Below are 23000 nucleotides of genomic sequence, written 5' to 3' on the forward strand. Positions count from 1 at the left end.
TCCGCACACTCTTATCTGGAGCGGCCCGGGCCGGCGGGCGCTGCTGCAACTACGGCGCCACCTCGCGGCCGTGCGGGACTTTGCGCGGCAGAGCCGCGACCTTCCTCCAGCGCGCGCACCTGGGCTAGAGGTTCGCAGATACAGAGCTGGACCGGGAAGGAGGGAGCCCATTAGCAGGTTCAGCCTCCCAGACTTGACCACCTGGAGACCCCAGCCTCAGACCTGTGAGCCCCACAAACCCATGGGTTTTGAGCTGAAAGTTCCCATGTACATATTTCTAAATTCTCACATTGCCCAATTCAGAGAAGTCGTGCCCCCAAGCAGGGGACTCTGGTGACAGTAGATTGCGGGGGCGTGGGGGTGAGGGGTTACAGAAATCCTAAGGGAGAAGACAGACAAGATCTTAGGGGACTCTCTTCCTTAGATATTCCTGGATGGCACTGTCCATTTGTACCCACCCCACAACACACCCACCCTCACTCAGCCACATGGATTAGGTATGCACAGAATAAACCTATTAGCACCGAGACCCTCTCCAGGTATCAACACCTGCAGGCGCTCGTGTTTGTACAAACACACACACCTGCCCCCCTCCGGAGTCCAAGACCCGGCTTTCTGACATTTTCAGGAAGGTGCCATGTAGGGCCCTCCGTGAACCCGGGGAAGAACAGGTACCCAAACAGCCTGCGCTTAACTAGAAGGTCTCCGGAAAGACCCCAGGATATACGACTGGGAATGGCTGGACAGCGCTCCATAGGAGTCCCGTAAAAAAGCGACTCAGGCCCCCAGATTCCCTATGTGAGCCGTTTTGAGGGAGCCGCTTGGACGACCTAGTCCCCAACCCATGGACGCGAGAGAAACGTGACAGGAGGGCCTGTAGCCTAGAATCCCCCCTGCAAGGTCCTGCACCCCACTTGATGGTCCAGTTCTTGCAGGTGACGTCCCTTCTAGAAGGGAGGGGACCCCCGCACTAGCGCATGGGTGCTCGCACAGCTACTCCGGAAGTGTCTCCGCAAGGCCCCGTCACCACAGCGGGCCTGTAGCCAGCGCCTCTGTGGCTGAGTGGGTCTCCGCGGCCCACGCTCCGCCTCCTCCCGGCACCTCCTGACCCCCGCCCACACGTAGGGGGTGGGAGTGGGTCCCCGAGAACGCCTGCAGCTTCTGATTGGCTGCGCGTCCCTCAGCCGCCGCGCACGAGAGGCTGGGGCGCAGTTACCATAGTAACCGATGAGGTTCGCCCAGTTCGCGTCTCTGCGAGGCCTTGGAGAGCTTAGCAACCAAGCAGGGCCGCCGGGCGGTGGGGGCCGCGCTCGCCGCCCCCACACCCCCACCAAAGGTAGTGGCTGAGTCACTGATTGAGGGGCCGCCAGCGCGGCCACTCACGATCCCTTACAGACACCAAGGTCTCGGGCGCCCCCCAGAGGCTCTTTTTCCTCCACAGGCGACTTCACGGCGTAGGGGCCAGTAGGTGGCTCCCGGTCCCCAGGGTCTTTCTGACTCTCACTGCGTCCTAAGTCCGCCCTCGCCCTGTTTCCACTCCGTGTTCTGGGTCTATCTTATCTCAGTCATCTCCTCCGTCTCCCTCCATCCGCCCCGGGGTCCTCACTAAGGAAGCAATGAGATCCCAATAATGAAAATGTTTGGGCTCCGGAGCTGCTGGCCTCCAGGGGCGATAGACCTCGACATCTTGGCCGAGGGATGTACTGTGCGCTGAGGTGGAAAAGTGTACGGAATGCTAGGGGGAGAGGGGAAGGCTCCTGAGAAGTGCTCTTAGATTGGGGCTTTGATGGATGAATAAGAGTTCTTCCCCCCAGGGAGGAAGGCATTCCTGGAGAAAGCTGGAGGCAAAAAAAAAAAAAAGGGGGGAACGCTAGGAGACCAGATCCCAAAGGGTATGCAGGACCTCTTTGACCCCATTTCTGCTGTAATTTTTTATTCTCTTGGTGGGGTCAGATCCCACAAGGATCCAATCAGCCCTGTTTTGTGCAGTGGAGTCTGTTCACTGTAGACCTACCACAGGGTCTCCTATGCCCACTGTTTTTCTCAACACTCTCCCCAGACTGCCACTCCCCAAGTTAACTCACTGCCCCAGCTACTACCCTCAAGCTGTCCTTACATCTGTATGGGATGGCCTCACAGATCTGCCCTCAGCCTAGCTGCCCTCCTGTGGACTTCATTCTTCAATCTTTGACTTTTCCCTTCCTCCCTAGTTCCACCTGCCTTGGCATGGCACTGCCCTCTCCCCACCCTAATGCAGCTCCTCCCTCTAAACACACTGCTCTCCTGCATTTAGAACCTTCAACTGATGGAGCTAGGCTGGGCCAGGATCATTCATTTCCCTGCTGCTGTCCCAGATAACTTTGCCCCATATGGCATGGGCTCTTCCTGCCAATTCTGACCTCCAGGAACTCTAACTCCTCCAGGAAGTGGTCTCTGCCCTGCCAGCCCCTGGAGACTCCTCTCTGCCAAGTTGATTGGTCTCCCTCGCTCACTGTCACCCTCATATGAGCTCTAATGTCCATCATTCTACAAATGGGTACTAAACGCATTTGCTCGGTGCCAGGCTCTGAAACTGACACTCTGGACCTAGCCTCCTCTCCACTTGCTGAAGCTTTCTCTCCCTCTCTCCCTTCTTCTGCCTCCTTTCCCCCAGCTCCCCCACAGAGGACACCCTTTGCTCATTTCTGGGGAGTCCAAGCCACCCTCTTCAACTTATCTGCCTTCCTTGGAGTTTCCATCTCCCGACTGGTACCTGGACCCCCACTGGGTCTTTCCTTCCAGGCCCAGCCTCCTCCTACAAAGCCTTCCAGGATCCCCCACTCCTCTTTCCTCATCTCCTCGACACCACAGCTCTAGATGCTGTCCTAGGCCCCACCGGGGGGTCCAACTTCCTCTCCTGCCCACCCTCAGGGTGAAGACACCACAGTGGCCTTGCAGGATATAATGCCGCCCCTGGGCATCTTGTAAAGTCATAGGGCCATTGGGTCCAAGGACTGAGGAATGGGAGTGGGGGCTACCGGGTGAGGATCTTGGAAGGCCGGGCAGGGGGTGGAGTTGCGCCCCTAGATGTTCCAGAGTGAATAAACATGTAATGAACCTGATCCCTCCTCCCTGCACTGTCCTCCCGCGGGCCCCCAGCCTGCAGTTCCGGAAAGTTAACCCCTTGGAGACTGGGTGCGCGGGCTCCCTCCCCGTTGCTGCTTCCGTGCCCCTCCTCCCCCTCCCAGCTCCCCGTCGCCTCGGTCCCCGCCCCCCTGCCTCGCCACTATAAATAGCCCCTCTTCCCGTTTCCTAAATTCCCTGCTGACGTCGGCAGCGCGTCAGTGTGTAGGAGCCGCGGCCGCATGAATGAGCCGCTGCACGAGTACTACGCGCGCCTATAAAAGCCGCCGCGCCAGCCCGGCTGCAGGAGGCGAGCGGGCGCGGGCGCAATACAGCCCGACAGGTAAGCCGGACTGACCGAACGACAGATGAACCGATGCACAGACACAGACTGGAGAGCAAGGAGACCGGCAGGCGGCAGGTTGGAGGGCCCCTACAGGGTGGGGTTGGGGATGAGGGGGCGGGACGAGGGTCCCCTCGCAGCTGCTGGAGCCAGGGCCGGAGGCGTACACAGAACCCCACGCAGCACCTGCCCGCGCCCGGATGGAGACGCAGCCACTTCGGAGGAGGATCGAACAGAGGACGGACCTCAGAGTCCCCACGGCTTTTTCTGGGGCTCCTGCGCCATCCTCCCAAGAAAGTGGGACGAAGGTGGTGGCGCCTCGGGAGACGCGCCCCCTCCTCCCCCTCCCCGCAGCTCGGTGACTCAGCCTCGCTGCCCTCCGCCGGCTGAGCTGGGGCGCTGGCGAGGAACAGAAGCCCACCTGCCCGCCACTCCGGCTCTCTGGGACCCCCTCCCCTCATTCAGCTGGGGCGCCCCCTCCCCGTCCCGTCGGGCTGGTCCCTCTGCGCCCCCGAATTCCCGCCTCTGCACGAGGAGCTGTCCTCTCAGGACCAGCCGGGGGCGGGGCTTCGGCCGGACTGCCCCGCCCCACCCCCATCGGCCTCCCCCCAACCCCGCCACCGGAAATGCCTCTCTGCAGGGACATCTTTGACGTCACAGGGTTTTGACGTCAGGAGCCGCGTGCCTGTCCGCGAGCGCTCAGGCCAAGAAGGGCTGGAGACGCGGGGGAGGAAGAGCAGCAGCGCCCCCAGCTGCGGGTGACGGAGCCACCCTGCCCGGGCAGCGCGCCGGCACCTTGGCTCTAGACTGCTTACTGCCCGGGCCGCCCTCAGTAACAGTCTCCAGTCACGGCCACCGACGCCTGGCCCCGCCCCAGGACCGCGCCCCCCGCCCTTCTGTCCTCTAGGGTCCCACAGCCCCACGCTTGCTGCCCGCGCCGCCGCTGTCCGCGGTGCTGATCCACCGCTGGCGCCGCCTTCGGGACGTCCCGTCCTTGGTCCCTGGTCCCCAGGGGCTGCTGAGGGGCAGCTGGCCCACATGCATATCGCACGGCCCCAGGGGTCAAGCGCTCGGTCCCTGCGGCGCGCACCAACCCCCGCCCACCGCCCACGCCGCCACCCCACCCCCCGCGGTCCTGACGTCAGCCTGACTGGAGCTGCCACGGTGCCGTCAGCAGCGCTCGCCCCGCCCCCGCGTCTCCAGGGCAACCGTGGCTTTCGATTGTTACTGTGGGAACCGGAGGTAACAGTCTACAGCCATGGTCGCCCCGCAGCACGCCCACGCGCCGCGCCACTCCGCGCACTGCCAGCCGGGGATGGGGGAGACGCGGAGCAGGAGGAAGAGGAGGCGGTGATTCAACAGCCCATGCGACTGCTGGGGTGGTGGGAGGTGCGGCGCAGGGAGGCGGGCCACTCCTGGGTCTAACAGCGGCGCGTCCACCGAGGCAGAGAAGAAAGCACGGTCTGCGGAGTATGTCTACCGTCCGCCTCAGTGACCGTCCTGTCCTCCTAGCCGAGGTATCGCAGCCAGGGGATGGCGAGAGAAGGGATAGTTCTGGGATTTGGGTTCTTATCTCCTCGGTGGGAGGAAGGCTGCTGGGACCTGGAAAAATGTTTGCCTCCTGGAGACTGAAAGGGGTAGACTGAGCAAAGTTTTCCGAAATATGCCATGACCTCATCCTTCCAGGACCCCCTAGCTGAGCAGGCAGAGGGTAACACTTGAACCCACTTCCGGATAGAGTCACATCCTCCCCTCACGCCTCTCCCCTCTCTTTCTTCCTCTGTCTTGAAGGATAAGAACCCCCAACCCTCAGGAAGCCAGTGGGCTCATAAAGTTAACCTGTCCCTAAAGCGCTGTCTGAACATACCAGCATCCTCACCTCAGTCTGTCTCTAGATGCTGGATTCCAACTTGAGACAGTGTCTCAAATTAGCCCTAAAGAGGGGGAGTAAGTATCAGAGGAGCTGAAGTCCTGTTGTACCAGTGAAGTGTAATCAGTGACTTCAAAAACATTCTGTATGTCACCTGCCACCCCCACCATCACCCATAGCAGGGGCTGACTGCTGGATACTGGGGGCAGGATTTCCCTAGGAACAGTGCTGGGAATGGTTAATGCAACCCACCCCCTCCACCCATTAATCTAATTTTTCCTTACCTCTCCATACCCCCTCCTTTTCTAAACTACTTGTAAGACCACTGATTGCTGGTTTCACAGCTACATCAACGTCCACATACTGTCTTCCACCCAAGGATGCTGAGGTCTTAGATTAAAATGCACTTGATTCTGGAATCGAGTGGACATCTGTGGGGAGACTGTAGTGTGGCAGGTGGGAGCAGTGCACTGGAAAGCAGGAGGTCCAACCTGGCTTCATCATCAACTGGTTGTTAAGGCACCATGTTTTTTCTGAGTCTTCTATACAATGAGATGGTAATCCTTCTTGGCAGGCCTGTTGTGAGGATCAAATAGGATTGTGTAAGTAAAAACCTTTGAAAACTGCAGAATGCTATTTTGATCTTAAGTATTCTTCCAGGCTACTATGTCCTTGTAAGGAGGTGGTGGTGTTGGGGAGATCCCAGGTCTGGGCACTCAGAATGAACAGGGGAGTGCGGCACATCTCTCTGAGCAGCAGCTCTAGGACTGTGGCTGTTGAGGGTTCTTTGCTAAGGGACTCTCTCTCCCAAAAGCTTTAGGAACTAAGGTGAAGTGAGAGATAGAAAAGAAAAATGGTAGAGGCATTTTGAAAAGAAGAGACAAAGTCTTTTGCAGTTTGAACCAATGTCAAGAAGGTGGTCAGGGGAAAAAACAAAGAAATGACTGAACAATGTTAGAATTTTTTAGTATCTTGGGAATCACTCAGGGCACCCCACCCCAACCTATTTTATGGATTAGAAAGGTGAGGCCCAGACAGGACATATAGTCCAACAGTAGTGAGTGGTGGCTTCTCTGCTCATCTTCTAGGAAGCATCAGAGAAAACAATGACTAGTAAAGGTCAAGAATATGAGTTTCCGGAACTGAATCCAGGTAATTCAGGTAAGTTACTTAGCCTCTCTGTGCCTGTTTCCTCAGTTGTAAAATTAGGTTAATATCTACCTCATGAAGTTGTGAGACTAAACTGGGTAACTAGGCAGCTGCTTAGCACAATGTCTGGCATAGTTAGCACTCAGTAAATGGTATTTCTTTCTGTCCTCTGGACCTCATTTTCCTTAGGTTGAAAATGTTATACCAATGTTTTTTAGGGAGAGGGAGTAATCAGGCTTACTTATTAGGTAATTAGATTTATTTTTTAATGGAGGTACTGGGGATTATACCCAGGACTTCCTACGTGCTAAGCACGTATCAGTGAGCTATACCATCCCCGCCCAGATCAAGGATTCTTAACTGGAGTTTATTCCTCCTCCTAGTGGAGTGCATGAGAATCACATGCGAGGCTTTTTTCAAAAAAAAAAAAAATTTTTTTTTTTTTTTTAACCGGAGATTTACACTCTACCCTCTTAGAACAGTGGTTTTCAAGTATTTATTGCATGGGAATGACCAGGGATCGTTTGTCAAAATGCAGATTCCTGGGTCCCAGTGATTGACTCAGTAAGTCTAGAGTTTGCTCCAGGGATCCAAGTTTTAACATGAACCTGATGTAAATGGTCCATGGAATCTGTGTGTATGAGGGGTGGGGGGGATAACCCCCTAAATTTCCCCACTGTTCCTGGAGGGCACGATGGGAAGTGACCTATCTCACTGGCAACCAGTGGACCACATGATGTTTCCTTCTAGATCAGACATTTTGATTCTTGGGGGAATTCTTACCTCTTCGCTTCTGCTCCACTGGATACTGCTCTGGTTTTCGACTTCATCCTTCTAACTTTAAACACTGCCTTCAAATTCATTCCCCACATATCTTTCCCTTTCTCCTTTATTCCTTCCAGTAATCCCAAGTAGCAGCAACTGTGGTATGTATGCAAGTCATGTCATTTTCACCTCCTGCGGCCTTGATAAAGAGGGGCAGCCTGTGATTGTCATGAGCCCTTAACTGCAGATCCACTGTATTCCATTCTGAACTGCTTATTTTCAGAGAAGCCAGAACTCCAAATTTTTGTGTGAAATTTCTAAAATTTTAAATATCATTTAACCCGATTTTTTTCTTAAATTCTATGGGCCAAATCCAACAGGTTTGTAGGAGTAATTCATTTCAGATGCTCCTCCTTTTGCCAAGGAAGGGATTCCTTTAAAACACCAAGAGCAAGGCAGAAGCAGACAGTAGCAAGGGAGAACTTTCTCCCCACCCTACTTTCTACTGTAAAGGTCCCAAACTCAGTAAACTGGGTCTGTCTAGGTGGATAACTCCAGATGTTTTTTATTTTTTTTAAATCTTGGGTAGCTGCTATATGTAGTAAAGAACTCAGAATTTCAGGTGATTTAAGGCTATCAGTCTGGTTGAATTAGGATGGGCCAGTGTATTTGCACTGCATCCCCTAACCCCAATTCCTGCTCAATTATTAAACCTTTTGGGGGAGGGTGAAGTGGGGGGATGGCAGCCATGCTTGAGGGCCAGATTAGGGCCTGTTGTGATATTCCAGGAAAGAACAAGCTGGTAAGTCTGCAAAGGCAGGATTGAATTGGACAGCAGGGCAGTTGGGCATAAGGGCACTGCAAGTGGGGGAAATGGGTAAAGTGGGAAGTTTTTAAGAGTGCCTAAGAACAACTAACAGCACTTTCAAACCAGATGCACTGCTTAGACCTGTAGTGATCACTAGAGAGAGGCATCAGTCTCAGAAACTCTGCAAATGGGGTCAAGCTTCGGAAAAGGTTACTTCTGTGCCATCTTTGATCTCCAAGGTCTAGCACCTTCAAGCTCATATAGTTCAGAGGAGCTAAGACAGATGTGAAAGCAGAGAACCTAAGAAGCCAGGGTTTTTGACAGGGCCGACACACAACTTTTAGGGATCAGGATGGAGGAAGCCTAAAATCATTGTGGCCCAGGCTGAGCCTTGCCAGGTCATCTCTTTCCCAAACTTCTCAGATATAAATTCTTCCCTGAGTCAGCCACTGAGGCCTCCTTTCCTTCAGCTTGGGACTTAAAACACTGTGTCTCTGTGCACACATGCATGAGCTTGTCCTGGGGGTTCACAACTGGAAACACCTCCCTGCCTGGTGCTGCCCTGAAGACTGCATGGATGGCCAGGAATCCGTATTTCCTTTATAAAATGGGTTTTCCTGTGTGTATCAGGAAAAAACATTCTCAAAATCCAAGTCACCACTTTATTGTGTGGCAGTCACAGTGGCAACAGTCCCTGCTTTTCCTGTGTCACCCTCCACTCATCCGTGGCTCTACTAACCTTTGTCATGTCTGAATTATCAGATGCCAAGGTCAAAGTCCATTAAGGTGGCCTAATCCCCTTTTTCTTGATTGCAGAGTTGGGCTCATATAACTTGAGTCTTAAGTATTGGTATTTGTCTCTGCATTGGTGATGGTGAGGAGCAGTTACAGCAGTGGAGGTCCCAGGTAGGGGAAAGAAGCCAGGAGGGCAGGGATTACAGAGACAGCACCAACTTCATGTGTCCCCACTAGGGGGTGGGGAGGGGATGTAGAGGCAAAGGCATTTGTTGATCTTTCACTCTGCAAACTGGTCCAAGAACTTGAGGTAGGCCTGGCGCTGGGGCGCAGCTGCTGGAATGAAGTGGCCACCAGAGTGGGTGAGGGTGATGGCACCAGTAAATCGGCTACACAGTTGCATACTCTCCTGAGGGGGGATGACACGGTCAGTTGCCCCAAAAACATGGAGTGAAGGCAGTGACAAGGGGCTCTGCAGGATGGGTTCCTTGAGGCCAAGGCCCCGGGGACAGAAACCAGATACCAGGATGATAAACCGGGGCAAAGGGAAGCGGGCATCTCCGGCTTGACCAAAGGCACACACAAGAGCTGCTAGCGCAGCCCCCTGGCTGAAACCAAGGATCCCATCAAAAGGCCCTAGCTTCTTCAGTGCCTTTGCCACTGTTCCCAGGGCTTCCTCCAGACCTCTGCACACCGTGGGCTCTTCCAGTGCGGAGAAAACGTCTGCCTCCTGTTCGGAAAACCACCAGCCTCGAGGCTGCTCCTTCGGAGGGCAGGACCCTACAGCGATAAGGGGGAGAGAACACAGGGTAAGGGGAATCTGGGGGAAATAAATGAGAAAGGGAGTGAGGGAAGCTTTGGGAATGAGAGGGAAAGAGAGTTGGCTGATGGGAGATAAGAAGTCTGGGGGGAAAGAGGTGGGGAACAGATTGATCTGGAGAAGAGACAGGGGAAAACAGATCAAGGTGGAAGTCTGAGAGGACCAGGATGGCGTCTGAGCGAGGGGCTGGGGTGAGGGAGATGGAGGGCCTGGGTACAACAAAGTGGGAGTGTGGCAGGGCTGAGGGGGGTAAGGGTAGCAGTGTGCTGGCGAGTGTTGAGGAGACAAGGCAAGACAGAGAAAACTGAGTGCATTTCCGGACACGGCTCGTCTCACCGGAGTCTGGCCCCGCGCCCTCCACGCCCGCTGCGTTTGCGACCAAGTGCGGTCCGCTGAGGCACACGAGTTCGGCGCGGCCCCGCAGGGCTTTCCGCAGCGCTCCAGTCTTCTCGCGGAAGCCCCGCTCGCTCTGCCGGAAGCCCGCCAGGCACAAAATTCGCAGAGGCTGCTGCGCGGCCATGATGCAGGGAACCCGCCCAAGGGACCGGAAGCGACCTTTCCCCAAGCGGAAGTTGAACCGAGGGGCGGGACCCAATACCGGCACCACCCTGGGGTGGGCCTCAAAGCAAGTGGCGTTGCCATGACAACGTGGAGGGGGCAGCATGGCTAGAACTGGGCCAGATACCTGGGACCCACGAACGTCTCAGGGAGCGAGCGGCGCCACCTCCTCTTCTATGCATCTGCAAGCCTCGCAAACCGCGGCTGGAGATGGACGCCTGGGCCCCTCCTGCACCTGAGGTCGCAGACTTTGGTCACGGTCCCGCTTCTACGATGTCCCCCACCCTGCTGCCGTGCATTTCCCGTAGCGGCCGCAAGGCGGCGGCCTCGGCTCGAGTCGCCAGGGAGGCGGCCAGTGCCAAGCCACGCCCAGGCCTCTTTGCTTTGCTTAGGATCCCTTCCTACCTTCCCCAGCACCCGCCGGCCCGGGGCTTGGAGCGGCCGGTCCCGCCCATGGTTCACCGTCCATGGCCCCAAGGAGCTGCCGGCGTAGAAGTCCATGGGATAGGGCTGCTGCCAGGAAATGTCCCTCAGGGCCACCGCCGCCTAGGGGCGGAAAACTGGAGAGTAACATCTGCCGACATTTTTCTACGCAGGATTATTTAATTCGATTCTCATAATGGCCTACTAAGGTCCTATTATCCCCACAGCACAGAGAGGAAATGTGAGGCTCAGAGAGGTGAAAGGACTTGCCCAAGGCCACACAACTAGGACATGGCTCAACCAAGTGCTGCCTACCCACCCGACAGATCCCTCCCTTGACAGAATCAGGTGCAAAGGCCACTCTCTCTCAGAGATTTTCAAAACGTGATGTTACCTCATAGGGTGTGAGCAGCGGCTTGGGAAAGGCTGTGCCCCAGTCAATGGAGAGGCGTGGACAAGCTACCTGCACCCACCTGGGAAGGGAAGTCAGGTCAGATCCAAGGGGTGGGGCCTCCTCATTCCTGGGCAGCATGTAGAGCATAACTGTGTCTCCAAAACACCCAATGAGTGCTTACTATTCTAAAGTAAAGTCTGTCAACTAATGCTCTTTAGAATAACATCACAGTGTTGCTTGTTTTCTCCTGCTTCCTCCACTATGAGATTCCTGAAGCCAGAGCCTGGCCAGCTCATTTGTGATAGTACCCCCAGAATCAAATTTAGTGCCTGGTACAGTGCAGGTGGCAACCATCTCTCAAACTCATGTTACGCAGAACGACTATGATGCTGCCATTGCCTGTGAACCCCCAAGCCAGATGAAGTAGGTATGGCCCACAGCCAAAGGCAGCTCCTGCTGGGCGAGTGCTCTATAAACATTAAAATTTCATGACCATGGAAGCAATTCCCATTGACTCTAGCCTTCAATAGGTGCTGGGCAGGACCCAGATTCTAAGATTCTTTAGCCAGAGTCATAGCTAGATAGGTAATGTGAGGAAACGTACACATCCACCTCGGGAAAAAGGCTAAGCTTGCTGGGGAAGATCTCAGAGAGCAGCAGCCTCATGAAGGGAAGTCCCAAGGCTTGGAGCCGAGATTCCAGGTGCTGTTGAGAGAGGGAGGCAGAGCTGGGGTCCTCATGATCAACCACCCAAGGCTAAATCCCTTAGCCTACTGATTTTCCCAGCTGGGTTTCCAGTTAGTCCCCTACTCCAGAGGCCATTCCGAGCCCTCTGACCTCCAATATTTTGGGACTGCCCTGGCGGCCCAAAGTGCCCAGGATAAGGCCCCAGGATTTAGCTGAGCGGGCAGTGGCTATGGCTTCTTGGCGGTTGGCCTGCATGCGCTGGTGATCATAGTGCTCTCTGGACAGGACTTTGCTGTATGGGTCATATCTAGAAAAGAAGAAGCTGTCAGGGTCACAGTCACAGCCACTCACAGGACTTGTGCTGTATACATAACTCCCAAACTCAGCCCCTTGGTCTCCTGAAACTTTAGGCTCCATGCAGGTAATTAGGAACAGAGGCAAGAGCAGACTGTCACTGGGAAGATCAGTCCCACAGCTGGAACAGGCAAGACTGGGAGAGAGTTCTTAGATCTCGGTGTGAATGCAGGGGATGGGCAGGTGCTGTGCACCAGCAGCACTTTGTCTGATACCCAGATTCAGAACCCATGTGCATCAGATCCATAGGGCTGAGGGCTGTTAAGTGGCCAGGGGATGAGGAATTTTCAGCCATTTGAGGGCCACGGTGGCCGGGAATCCCACCCCTTCCCCAGGTGATCAGCCCAGCTCAGCCCATACCGGTAAGCAGGGACACTGGGGTTGGCAATCATGACAGACTCCAGATGGAAGCGGCCATCTCCAAGATATCTGCAGGGGGTAGAAAGGGCGCAGTATGGGGTGGGGCACCAGAAGAAGCAGGCACTGGCTTGGAGGTCCAGAGGATCGAGTTCTTGGCTGGTTGTGCTGCTGACTGTGTATGTGAACTGGGATGAGTCATCATTTCACTGCCCAAGGTCCTGGTTTTTCTCATGTGTAAAATAAGGAGTTTGAACTGGATGACCGTTGAGGGCCCCTCTAGTTATTTAAAGCAGAATCTAACTGCGCCCCTCCCCACCCTGACCTTCTGGAGAAGAGTAATGGGACAGCCAAGGCCATGGTAAGGCTCTAGAGAGCCTAACTCAGAAGTGGGGGGACAGATTCTCCCTCACCTAGCTCAATACAGACATGGGGAGTAGTGTTCAGGCTGTCATCTATGCTGTAAATGAGCTTTCAGGGTATGCACTGGCTACTCTCTGCCCAAACTAGTCCTTCGGTCCAATTAGTGAGTTGTAATAATAGCCACTGTTTACTGGGCTTGCCCTCTATGTACCAGGCCTGAGCTAAACACCTAACATGTATGACTTCGCTCAAGTCTTATCAAATCCTCCAAGCTACCTATGGTATCCTCATTTCATAAAAGATACAAGTAAGGTTCAGGGATGTTAAGAAACTTGCCTGAAGTCACACAGCTATTCAGCGGTATATCTGGGACTTGACTTTAGGCTCAACCACCAGGCTGTACCAAGCATGCCCTGGGAGATGCCATCCCTAACAGTACCTTCCCAGACCAAAGAGAGGCCAAGCATGGAAGACAATCTGCATGGCAGCTCCTTCTCTCCACACCAAATTTTGATGACTGGCCAACACACAGGGTGTTCCTCCCTCCAACATATACTTTGAAGCACCCAAGGGTAGAAATCTATGAGCTCAGAGTTATGCAGGCACAGGGGGAATGCCCCTTGGGGAGCAGGGCCGCCAGTCTGGGCGGGGAAGGCCCTGATGTGGGCCTGTCTAGGGGCAGGGGTATCCTATGTGGATGCAGCAAGGCCTCTGGAACCAGCGTCTGCAGCCCCAGGGATGGGGCTGAGTAAGGGGAGTGCCCCTCCTTCCCTGCCATTAGCTGGGAATGGGGCTCCCCTCCCCAGTCTCAGCTGGGGGAGCTGTCGGCTCCGAGGCTGGCTGCATTCACACAACATTAAGCATTTCCATTACCTAAAATAATTAGGCAGCAGGAGACATGCTGCTCCTGCTTGTTAGCTGTCCGGATGCTAAATTAATGGGGCTGCAGCCTGGGCGTGCCCATTCATCTTCTCCAATTACATTCCCACCATTTCTAGCCCACCTTCATCCCCCTATCAGGCCCTAATTCCTGCCCTACCCTGGGCATAGCCTTCTGGACGTTGGACAGAGCTCTGGAGAGTGAGACAGAACCCTGAAACCCTATTTGGTCCCCATCTTGCAGGGTGACCTTGAGCAAATGCCTAAGGAGCTTTAGATTCAGTTTCCTTTCCTAGATGATGAACCGCAGCGCCTTCCTAGGGTACATTTCCTATGTCTCTATGACTGGCCCCCCCATTTTTCACTTACACAACAGCCTCGACTTCTTTGGGTAGGCGAGGGGACGTGCAGCCCAGAATCTCCCCAGGGGACAGGGGCTTGCACTGTGGAACACTCACACGATACTCAGCTTTCAGCTCTTGGGCAGCTGCCTGTAGGGATGAGGGAAGGGAAGAAAGTGGATGGCGAGGGAGAGCCAGGGCAAGAGGACCAGCCTGGAGTAACTGACATGGGGATCCAGGAAGAGCCTGGAGACTGGTACTGTCTGCCCACTTACCTGCAAAGTGGATACAAACTGAATGGTGCTGACGAGGGCAAGGGCAGTCGCTGGGGGAAAGGTGAGGCGGATAGAGTCCAGTAGGTGGCTAGTGTCTATACGGATGTCCACAAAGACGTACAGCACCCGGAAGTCTTGGGCCAAGGTGTCCATGGGAACTGGGAGGTGGGAAGAGTTCAGGAGACTTTGTTTTGGAAGGCAGGAGGGGCAGAGGGCCCAGCCAGGGCCAAGGTCTCTGAGCAGCCAGGACCAATGGCTTTGGCCTAGGGGTAGAGGGAGACCTTGGGGGCGAGGGGGGTCACAGGTCCCTTAGAAGCTCCATCTCTGTCACTCAGCCAAGGGCCCAGCCTGCTCTACCACCAACAGCCTTTCAAACACCTGCATCTGGGACAGTAGCATGGTTTCCAAGGCAACCAAATCCAAAGGAAAGATCCATCTGCGGAGCAGGAAGGCCAAGGCCATCCCATAAACCAGGAGGGACCTCGTGCCTGCAAGCAGGACAAGGCAGTGTGATGGAGAGCAGCATGCAGTCCTGCCTCCCTGCCAGCCCTGCCAGGGTCAGGCCCTCTGTACCCAGGCAGCTGTGGCCATAGTGCACCAGGAAGTCAGCTCCCAGGGCCCTCGCAGTAAAGTCATCCACACAGCAAGCGCCATAGGTCACGTCACCCATCACCATCACTTCGGCCTCTGTGAACCTGTTGGGGTGGGGAACAATGGGACAGAGACACAAGGAGTGAGGTGGCAGAGAGACCTAACTCTGTGGAGGGATCTCAGGGCCCAGTTCCTCTCTCCCTACTTCTCCCAATCCCTTGGGTTGGCAGCTGCCATTTCTGCCAACAAAGAGTAGGAGGGGTACAGCTGCCACCTCCCCCAGGCCTGGCAGTGGCTCCTGGAACTGTAGCGGTATGAGGATGGTCTCTGTAGCGCCCTGATTCTTCTGCCGAGGTTCAGACAGCAAGAGGGACCCCCAACCCTCAGCCTGCCATACACAGGGTCAAAGGCAGACCACTGATGCCCTGACTCATCCCCCTAGAGCAATGAGCACGCACACACAGGCAGAGATACCCACTCCCGTGCCCTGGTGCCGAGATGTGTGTGGGCACATATGTGTGGATACACACAACCTCCCTGTCGTCCAGACCCCCTGCTACCTCCCCACCCTTAGTCAGGGCCCTCTGTGCCCAGGATGGAGGTACCCATGAACAGCTCCCCCACAGCACATGGCACCACCCACACGCCTCATGCGTCAGGAAGAGTGGGTTCTGGCCAGCACATTGCCATGGGATCTGCTGCCAGGCCTGAATCAGAGGGATGGGGGTGGGTGGGGAAGACCCCACACCCCCTGAACTCACAACAGGAATGGGGCCAGAGGACCAGCTCTTTCCTGAGACCCACCCCTGGGACATGGAGTATAGCCCAGTGATGGGGGTCTCCCCACTCCTCTCCTGGGGGGTGGTGGGGAAAACTGAGCTGCTGCCAGTCCCTCCCCTTCCCCAAATCAGGCTGTTCACAGAAGCAGATTATTCAGCTCCTTAGCATGCAGCCCAGGCATCTGAGTCAGCCAGAGCACTTAATTTTTTATAGATTAAAATGTATGCAAATTGGCCCGAGCCCCAGAGAGCATCCTCAAGGGGCAAGAGGGTGGGAGCAGGGAAGTGAGTCTGTGGCAGCGGGATGAGGAGCAGGGTGGGGGTAGGGCAGCAGCAGGGAAGTGGGAGGTTCCCATCACTAGATGACCTCCCCTTTCTTCATTCGCCCTCCCTGTTCCTGTACTGGTTCCAGATGGCTGAGCACTCACCCACCCTCCCAAGGATGGCTCATTGTATAGAAGAAACTTACACAAGGGAGGCAGAGGAACTGAATACCATCTCCTATGTGCTCCTCCCTCAGCCAAGCCCCTCCTTGCCCTACTACTCCAAATGTGCCACGGAAAAGTTTCTCCCTTGCCAGATCCCACGCTGACCACCCAGTCCATTCCAGGGTCAACTCTAAGGACTCAGCTTCTTCCTCAGGCCCCGCCACCTGCTCTGGGCCCAGCTTTGAAGATACTGGAATTGACTCATTCCTCCCTCCCAATTTTTCATGGGAGGGGAGATTTAGAGAGACAAGGAAGGATCATAGCATGCTAGGGGTTTAGTTTTGTGTTTCTCCCTTGGTGTGTGTATGGTTGTGGGAAGGGACATGTAAGGCAGAGGTCCAGAAGGAAAAAAGGATGCCAACAGGCAGAGCTGTAATGGACATGGGGAAGGTCTTGGCCCAGCTTCCTCGGTGCCCCAAGCCTCACCTTTCCAAGATATCCACAATGGTGCAGGCAAAGAGGAGGAGGCCTTCAGGCATTTGTAAGGCCACTGCAAAACAGAGCAGAGATATGAGAGCAGAGGGCTGGGAAAGAGGCTGGATGGGGACACTGTCCCCGGCTGGGCCAGGCAACCTCTCCACCCCCAACCCCAGCTCAAAGCTTGAGGGCTCACCCTTCTTGGCCTGGGCCTTTTGGATCCTCCAGATGGTCTTGGGAATCTCAAAGTTATAGTTGGAAGGCAGGACTTGGATGGCTGCCTGCAGCTGGGGGTTGTTCAGGATCTCAGGGGGGATCTGATTGGCCAAACGGCCCCGAAGGACTCGACCTAGGATGAATGCAAGGTCTGAGTTGGTGCCTGGCCTAAACAACAACCAGACCTGACTGGGCTGTTAACATCACCCAAGTTTAAGGCTCACATCCCAGAGACCAAGGGGGTTGATCCAGCCTTCTTCCCCGAGGTCACCCTGAAGCTGGAAATACAACCCATAAAGCCAGGAAGAAATCTGTATAATTAATTTCCATGTAATGAGATTACTGGGAATCTAAGATTTGTGCCCATGAATGGAGTGTGGCTCACACCCTGCCTCAAGAGAACAGAGCTGACACCATGGGACTGAACTGAGGGGAAAAGACAAAAAAGTCCAGACAACTGCTCCTTGATAAAGAACAATCCTGGGGAAAACCCAAGAGCCTGGCCAGCCCACCTAGTCTAGAAAAATGTCCCTCCTCCACCAGCCATTGAGAATGCCTTGAAGTTCTGAGATCCTAGATACGAGATCTATAAGCAAACAGTTATAAATATTAACTTAATAGGCTGCCTTCCTTATTCGAGTCCCACTGATTCTGTCTAGACTGGTTAATTCCTGCACTCCTCCCTCTTTTCATTTAAAAGGTAAATGAAAAGGTAAAACACCATACATTTAACTGACTTAAGTTCCCTAGTCCCATCACTCTACCCTGCCAGGAAGGATGGAAAGAAAACACTCTAGTCAGGACTATGGGCAAACAGATAAGGACTAATGGGGACAAACATAGGTACACAAATAATTGCAACCCTCTGATTAAAGAAGAAAACAATGTAGCCCTTTAGCCAGGCTGCAGCCCTTAATCTGCATCCTATTCCTCACAATTCAGCTTAGCCCAACCTCTAGTTATCTGTTTGGGCACCAGACCGTTTGGAAATGTGACAAGGTGAGAAATGAATTTATTCAGCGAATATTTACTGAGCCTGTACTCTGTACCAGAACTTCTGCTAGGTATCCTGCCAGACCCGGCACTTTAGCTTGTGTGTGTGTATGGGGTTGCAGAGGTGGGGAATAGGTCATGGTGGTGGTGGTGATGGTGCAGTGGACAACTAAAATGGCAGGCTGGGACCCTAAGTTCAGATTTGAATGTTACCACTGCTATGCTTTTTGCTCAGTTGTTTCAAAGGCCTCGGAACACCAGCCAGTGTCTCTGGCCGGCACCTCACAGAAACTCCTTTGACAGGCCCAAGTCCTTTGTGGTTGGGGTGTGACTAGCAGCTCAATAGGTCCCAAGGGCCAGTAGGCGCCTCCTCCTTTATCATTTGGCTGTAACCTTCTGTTTAAATCAGTAATCTTAAATCAATTAAAATAAGTAGACTGCGAAATCCCTGAGGGCAGGGCTGAGGTCTAGTCCCTGAACCTAGCACAGTCCTGGCATTCAGCAAGTGTCTGGTGAATGAAACCTTGTGCCTCTTCCGTGAAGCATTCCCTGAGGGCCCTACTTGTGGAATGCCCGACGCAGCGCACCTAGCTCCTTCCCTCCCCGTCGGGTTCGTCTTATCCGGGAGTCTTCATGTGTCTGCCCACCAGTGCAGGGGGGCAGCGTTTCTAGCTTGAGGACTATAAGCTCCTAGGAGAGGCTGTTACCTATAGTGACCTAAGGCTGCAAAAGAAAGGCTCGTACCCCTGGGCTTCAGTAACGGACGCCCGGAGCGAGTGACGGCGGGGCCTTCCGGGTCAGGCACAGAAAGTCGCCGCCGCCGTTAAAGGGGGCTGGTCTTGTCCCTGACTTGGAGGCTCTACCCCGAGGTGTGAGGTCTGGAGGCCGCAGCATTGTAGCACCCACCTCTGCCCGGGCCGTTTTGGCCGCCGGGCTCCCCGGCCGCAGCCGCAGCCAGCGCCGCCATCACCGGCCTTCCCACGTGGTAACCAAAAAGACAGCGCTAGAAGAACGCCGAGAGCACAGACAGTGCGATCGATCGCCGATCGGTCAGCGAGGGGCGGGGATTTGCGGGGCGGGGACCGTGAAGGAGAAAGATAGGGGCGGGGCTAGAGTGGGCCCCCATCTCAGCCTGGGAGGTCGGGACTCGCGGGAGCCCTTAGTGGTCCTCTGCCACCGGGGTTGCATTCTACCGGCGACCCGATCCGCTCTTTCTACCTCGCAGCCCGAACCTGGCACAGCAGTGCCCCCCTATTTGCCGACTCCCTGCCCCAGTTCTGCGGAGAGAGTCTTGTGAGTGGGGACAACAAAAACTTTCTTTAGCTTCCCTCCCTGACCCCACTCCTGGGAAGCCCTGGATGCCGTGTGGGTGGAGCTGCATTCCTTGCCTCAGAGGACCCCACTGCCCCTACGGGACAGAACTCAGCGCCCATCAGGCCAGCTCCAACCGACACTGTGGAAGGTTCACGTGTGAAAAACTACTTCCAGGAGAAGGCTCCTAGCCTGAGGGTGCTTTCCTGGGAGAGTGGGGAAGTCCAAGGGCTCCATTGCCTAAACCTTCAGGATTCTGGCCACCCTAGGCTGCCCTGCCTAGGCTGCCCTTCAGGCCTAGATAGCCTTTCTCCTGAGTAGTGACTTGAGCTCCTAAGAGAAGACAGAGCAGCCAGTGAGACAGTAGAGCAGCCAGTGAGACAGCCTTGACTTTTGGAAGAGTAGAGTACCTGCAAACAAGGTCTGGCCCATAGAGCAATGGTCACCCAGGGCTGTTTGCCCACCCAGCCTTCTGACACCAACTTCTTTGTGTGAGCATCGCTGGCCCTTTAAGGCAGCTCTGTGGCCTCAGGCTCCCCTGGAGGCGCTCCCTTCTTGGAAACTCCTAATGAAGGTGCAGGGAGAAGTGAAAAACAAGCAGCCAGGGACAGGCCCTGACTGGGAGGCTGCCCAGGGAGGAGGAGAGCCTGGGATGGCTGAGAGTGAGCAGCCAACTGGAGGACCAGAAGGGGTCAGTGCTCTGCCCTCAGATACTGACTGATGCTATTAGGACAGTCACAGCTTTGGACAGGTTTGTGGCCATCATGGTTCCTAAGAGCACCCCATCACTTTGATAAGAGTTCATCCTGGACTTTCCTATCTCCCCCAGGTTCTATGGACCCTCACAGTGCAAGATCTCAATTCCAGGAACACCCTGAGTCCAGCCCCTCCCCATTCAGGATGCTAAGGCTCAGCGTGTGGGCAGCTTTAGCTCAGGCTGTAACTATGGGTTCCAAAGGGGAAAGATTGGCTCCAGCAGAGTAGTGGCTTCTCTCTAGCAGGCACTGCACCCCCTAGGGCCTTTCCCTAGGCAGAGATGGGGCGCATTGGTGATAGAAGGCCCTCATCCTCTTGTAACATAGCTCCACAGCCTCTGTCCTGAATGAGTTGTCCTGGTCCCCATTAAGAAATGAGCATGTGCCCCAAGACCTTGCAATGCAGGACACTGGGGGCTGCCATTCAACTTGGGCTGAGAACACTTCCATCTGTCCGTGGGGGTCTCCCTGCCAGCATTACTCAGCAGTCTGAGTAATTACTGCCTGACAAGAAGGCGGGCACAGTGCACCCCCACATTACACTACAACACCCGCCTACAGTCACCCCCACCCCCTGGCTGGAGTCCAAAACAGCACCACCCCTCCTGAGGCCTGAAATAACTCCGCTTCTCACACTCACACCCAGTCCCAGACAACTTTGCCTAAGATACTGAGATTGTGGGGCAGGGGGTCATGGGGAGGCGGCTTGGGAAGGTGGAATGAGGATTAGCATAGCCTGATTCGGGCCCACATTTAAGGGCTGATCTGCTGTGTGACATGGACAAGTTGTTCAACCTCCCTGGCATTGGTTTACTGGTGGAGGGCCTCTGCAGCTCTCAGTGTCTTCAAGTTCACTTGTGTCTACCTAGAAGGGCTCAGACAGGGTGTGGGGTCAGTCCAGCCCTGCAGCTGGTAGAGGCTAAAAGAAAGAATGCCTCACTTTCTGTTCCCACCCCAGGATGAACCAGTCTTCTTAATCTTCAGAACAAGGTTACGGTCTCAATTCCAAGTATTTGCACAGTTTCTCCTTCCTGCAATGGCCTTTCCCCTTCTCAGCCTGATGAACTTAGCCCTCAAGACCTAACCCCAATGGTACCTCTTCTGTGAAGCCTTCCTGGATGGTCTGTCACCCCCTTATAGAGCTAACAGAGCCCCCTATATCTATATCTCTTTGTGTCACATTCTAAGAGGGCTTATGGATCTTTCTTCACCTACTGTGCCATAAGCTTCTGGAAGTCAAAGCCTATGTACTTAGCTCAAACCTGGAGCCTCAGCGTTGTTGAGTGCATGTATGGCTGAATGAATTGATACTAGCCTTCTTTTTGACCTTCCTATCATGCCAAGTTTTCCTCCAAGGAATCACACGACTCACATCAATTAAATCTCTGCTTAGATGTCACCTGCTCAGAGCGACTTTCCCTGATCCCTTCAGATCAGCTCCAGAACATCTGGCTTTTTTTTTCTTCCAAGAACCATCTCATCTGGACTTTCCTCAGTTACTTATGAACTGTAAACTCCACAAAGGCAAGGACTTTGCCTTTTTCATTGGCTGAATCCCCCACACTAACAGACGCTCAATTAAATGTGCCTTGAATGGGTGACAGCCCACTCTTTTCCCCTCCAGGACCCCTCTTATCCCAGGCCAGTAGGGGGTGCCGGCCTTCACCCAGGACTCGCCTGGCCTGAACCTTCTCTAGGCTCAGCCCAACTCGTCCCCTGCGGGACCTGCTTTCTAGGCTGTGCCTCCTCCATTTTCCCGAAGACCCCGGGCCAGGTCTGTGCAGACTGAGGGACGTCAGAGCCCCCACATCCCAGGCGGAGATAGCACTCCTGAGCCCCACATCGGTCCTTCCCTCTCTAGCATAGGCAACTGGGCCTCCCCAGTGCTTGCTTCAAGGTCTAGACCACCCGGGGGCACACCAGACCTCCTCCCAAAGGAACAGTGTCTTGGGACTCGGGATGCGAGGCACTGGATCTTCTGGAGCTGTCCTGGGCAAGGGGGAGCCGTCGAGCCTCCGAAGAGGAAGCAGAACCGGCCATAGAGGAGATGGACAGGGGTGCGGACATGTAATCGGGATGGGGAGCGGTGGGGGCGCTCTGGGCGGCGGTCCTCGCTTCCCAGCCGGTGGGCAGAACGCACGATGCCAATCGCGTCTCTGACCTCCAGCCGGGAAGGGCGAGCGGGCGCGGGTGGGGCTGCGGATGCGAACTCCGGGAAGCCCAAGGGGCGCGGAAGGGGTTCTCGGGTGGCCCGACGACCGGCCCGGGGGCTGGGTCAGGTACTTGGACAGACGCGGGTAGAGGATCGTCCCCGGAGGCGGGCGCAGCGAAAACACCTTGGGAGGCGCCGCCGCGCAGCTCCGCGCCGCTGCCCTGGGAATAGGACAACGCTCGGCACCGCGAGCTGAGAGCACTTTCATAAATTTTGTATGGGAGGCGCTCCGTGAGCGGGGGCGGGGAGCGGAGAGAGAGGGAGGGAGCTAGCGAGCGGGGGAGGGAGGGAAGGAGGCGGAGAGGTGGGGGAAGCTGAGGGGAGAAAGGGAGGCGCCCCGCTCCGCCGATCGCTCGGTCCTGCAAACGCGCTCCCGGAGCTTTCCCCGGAGCTTGGCGGTGCGTGCGAGCGCCCTTTTGCAGCAGCCGCGGTGGCGGCGGATCGAGGGGGCGGAGAGGAGGGGGCTGCGGCCGGGCGGCCGGGGGGCGGCGTCCTCCCTCAAAACCGCCTGCAAAGTCCTCAGGGCTGCAGAAGCAGGCCGCCGGCTCCGCTGAGCAAGCAGCTCGCCCCGGGGCTGCCGGGCAGCGCCGCGGTTGCTGGTGGGCGCCGGTGCCCTCGGCGCGGGGCTTGGGCTCACCATGCCCCTGCGGAGCCGGGCCGCCGGGCATAAGCGGATCCCCGGCTTGCCCCCGCCTCGACGCTCTCGGATTAGCTGCAGCCGGCACCCAAGGATTTGAATTTGGACCCCAGGAGGGAGCGCACCTAGGCCGACCTCGGAGTGGCGGCCCCGCGGCCAACATGCTTCGCAAAGGTGAGTTGGAGCCGCAGGGGCAAGTTGGAGTTGGATGCGCACGGGGCAGAGCCGCGAGCCCGGGAGCCGCCCGATGGGTACCCGGCGCCTGGGCTCCGGGCTCGGGAAGCAACGCCTGGCGGGCTGGCGGGCTGGCGGGCTTTGCCAGGGCTCACCCGCCGAGGGCGTGCTGCTGAACCCCAGCCACCGACGGGGGCTGGTAGC

General features: G+C 55.7%; 3 protein-coding genes across 7 annotated transcripts in view; 1 reads left to right on the plus strand and 2 right to left on the minus strand.

Moving 5' to 3' along the window:
• Positions 1 to 5414: 5414 nt before the first annotated feature.
• OVCA2 (OVCA2 serine hydrolase domain containing) lies at positions 5415 to 10291 on the minus strand. 2 transcript variants are annotated; one of them, XM_032457472.1, is made up of 3 exons: positions 9929 to 10291; positions 8777 to 9552; positions 5415 to 5891 (listed from the first exon to the last, which is right to left on the minus strand). In XM_032457472.1, the coding sequence occupies exons 1-2, from the start codon at positions 10254 to 10256 to the stop codon at positions 9053 to 9055; spliced, it is 828 nt and encodes a 275-aa protein (XP_032313363.1). In that variant the 5' UTR covers positions 10257 to 10291; the 3' UTR covers positions 5415 to 5891; positions 8777 to 9052. The 2 variants fall into 2 exon arrangements, with proteins under 2 accessions (XP_032313363.1, XP_032313362.1); XM_032457471.1 differs by having other exon boundaries at positions 7248 to 9552.
• Positions 9416 to 18703, minus strand: DPH1 (diphthamide biosynthesis 1). 4 transcript variants are annotated; one of them, XM_032457466.1, is made up of 13 exons: positions 18614 to 18703; positions 16695 to 16847; positions 16508 to 16571; positions 14797 to 14918; positions 14224 to 14381; positions 13977 to 14098; positions 12369 to 12437; positions 11805 to 11961; positions 11572 to 11672; positions 10968 to 11046; positions 10556 to 10696; positions 10278 to 10385; positions 9416 to 9552 (listed from the first exon to the last, which is right to left on the minus strand). In XM_032457466.1, exons 1-12 carry the CDS (start codon positions 18672 to 18674, stop codon positions 10296 to 10298), a joined length of 1317 nt encoding a protein of 438 aa, XP_032313357.1. In that variant the 5' UTR covers positions 18675 to 18703; the 3' UTR covers positions 9416 to 9552; positions 10278 to 10295. The 4 variants fall into 4 exon arrangements, with proteins under 4 accessions (XP_032313357.1, XP_032313356.1, XP_032313358.1 ...); XM_032457465.1 differs by lacking the exon at positions 9416 to 9552 and adding an exon at positions 9929 to 10061; XM_032457467.1 differs by lacking the exons at positions 9416 to 9552; positions 18614 to 18703 and adding exons at positions 9929 to 10061; positions 18452 to 18596.
• A 3586-nt stretch (positions 18704 to 22289) lies between these two features.
• Positions 22290 to 23000, plus strand: part of RTN4RL1 (reticulon 4 receptor like 1) — a 63198-nt gene continuing 62487 nt past the window's right edge. Inside the window, exon 1 of the mRNA XM_032457464.1 lies at positions 22290 to 22796. Within this exon, the coding sequence (XP_032313355.1) occupies positions 22784 to 22796 (13 nt within the window). The 5' untranslated portion in view covers positions 22290 to 22783. The remainder of the gene's footprint in view (positions 22797 to 23000) is intronic.

This window comes from Camelus ferus, chromosome 16 (genome assembly GCF_009834535.1).
Source record: "Camelus ferus isolate YT-003-E chromosome 16, BCGSAC_Cfer_1.0, whole genome shotgun sequence".
Classification (NCBI taxonomy): Eukaryota; Metazoa; Chordata; class Mammalia; order Artiodactyla; family Camelidae; genus Camelus; species Camelus ferus.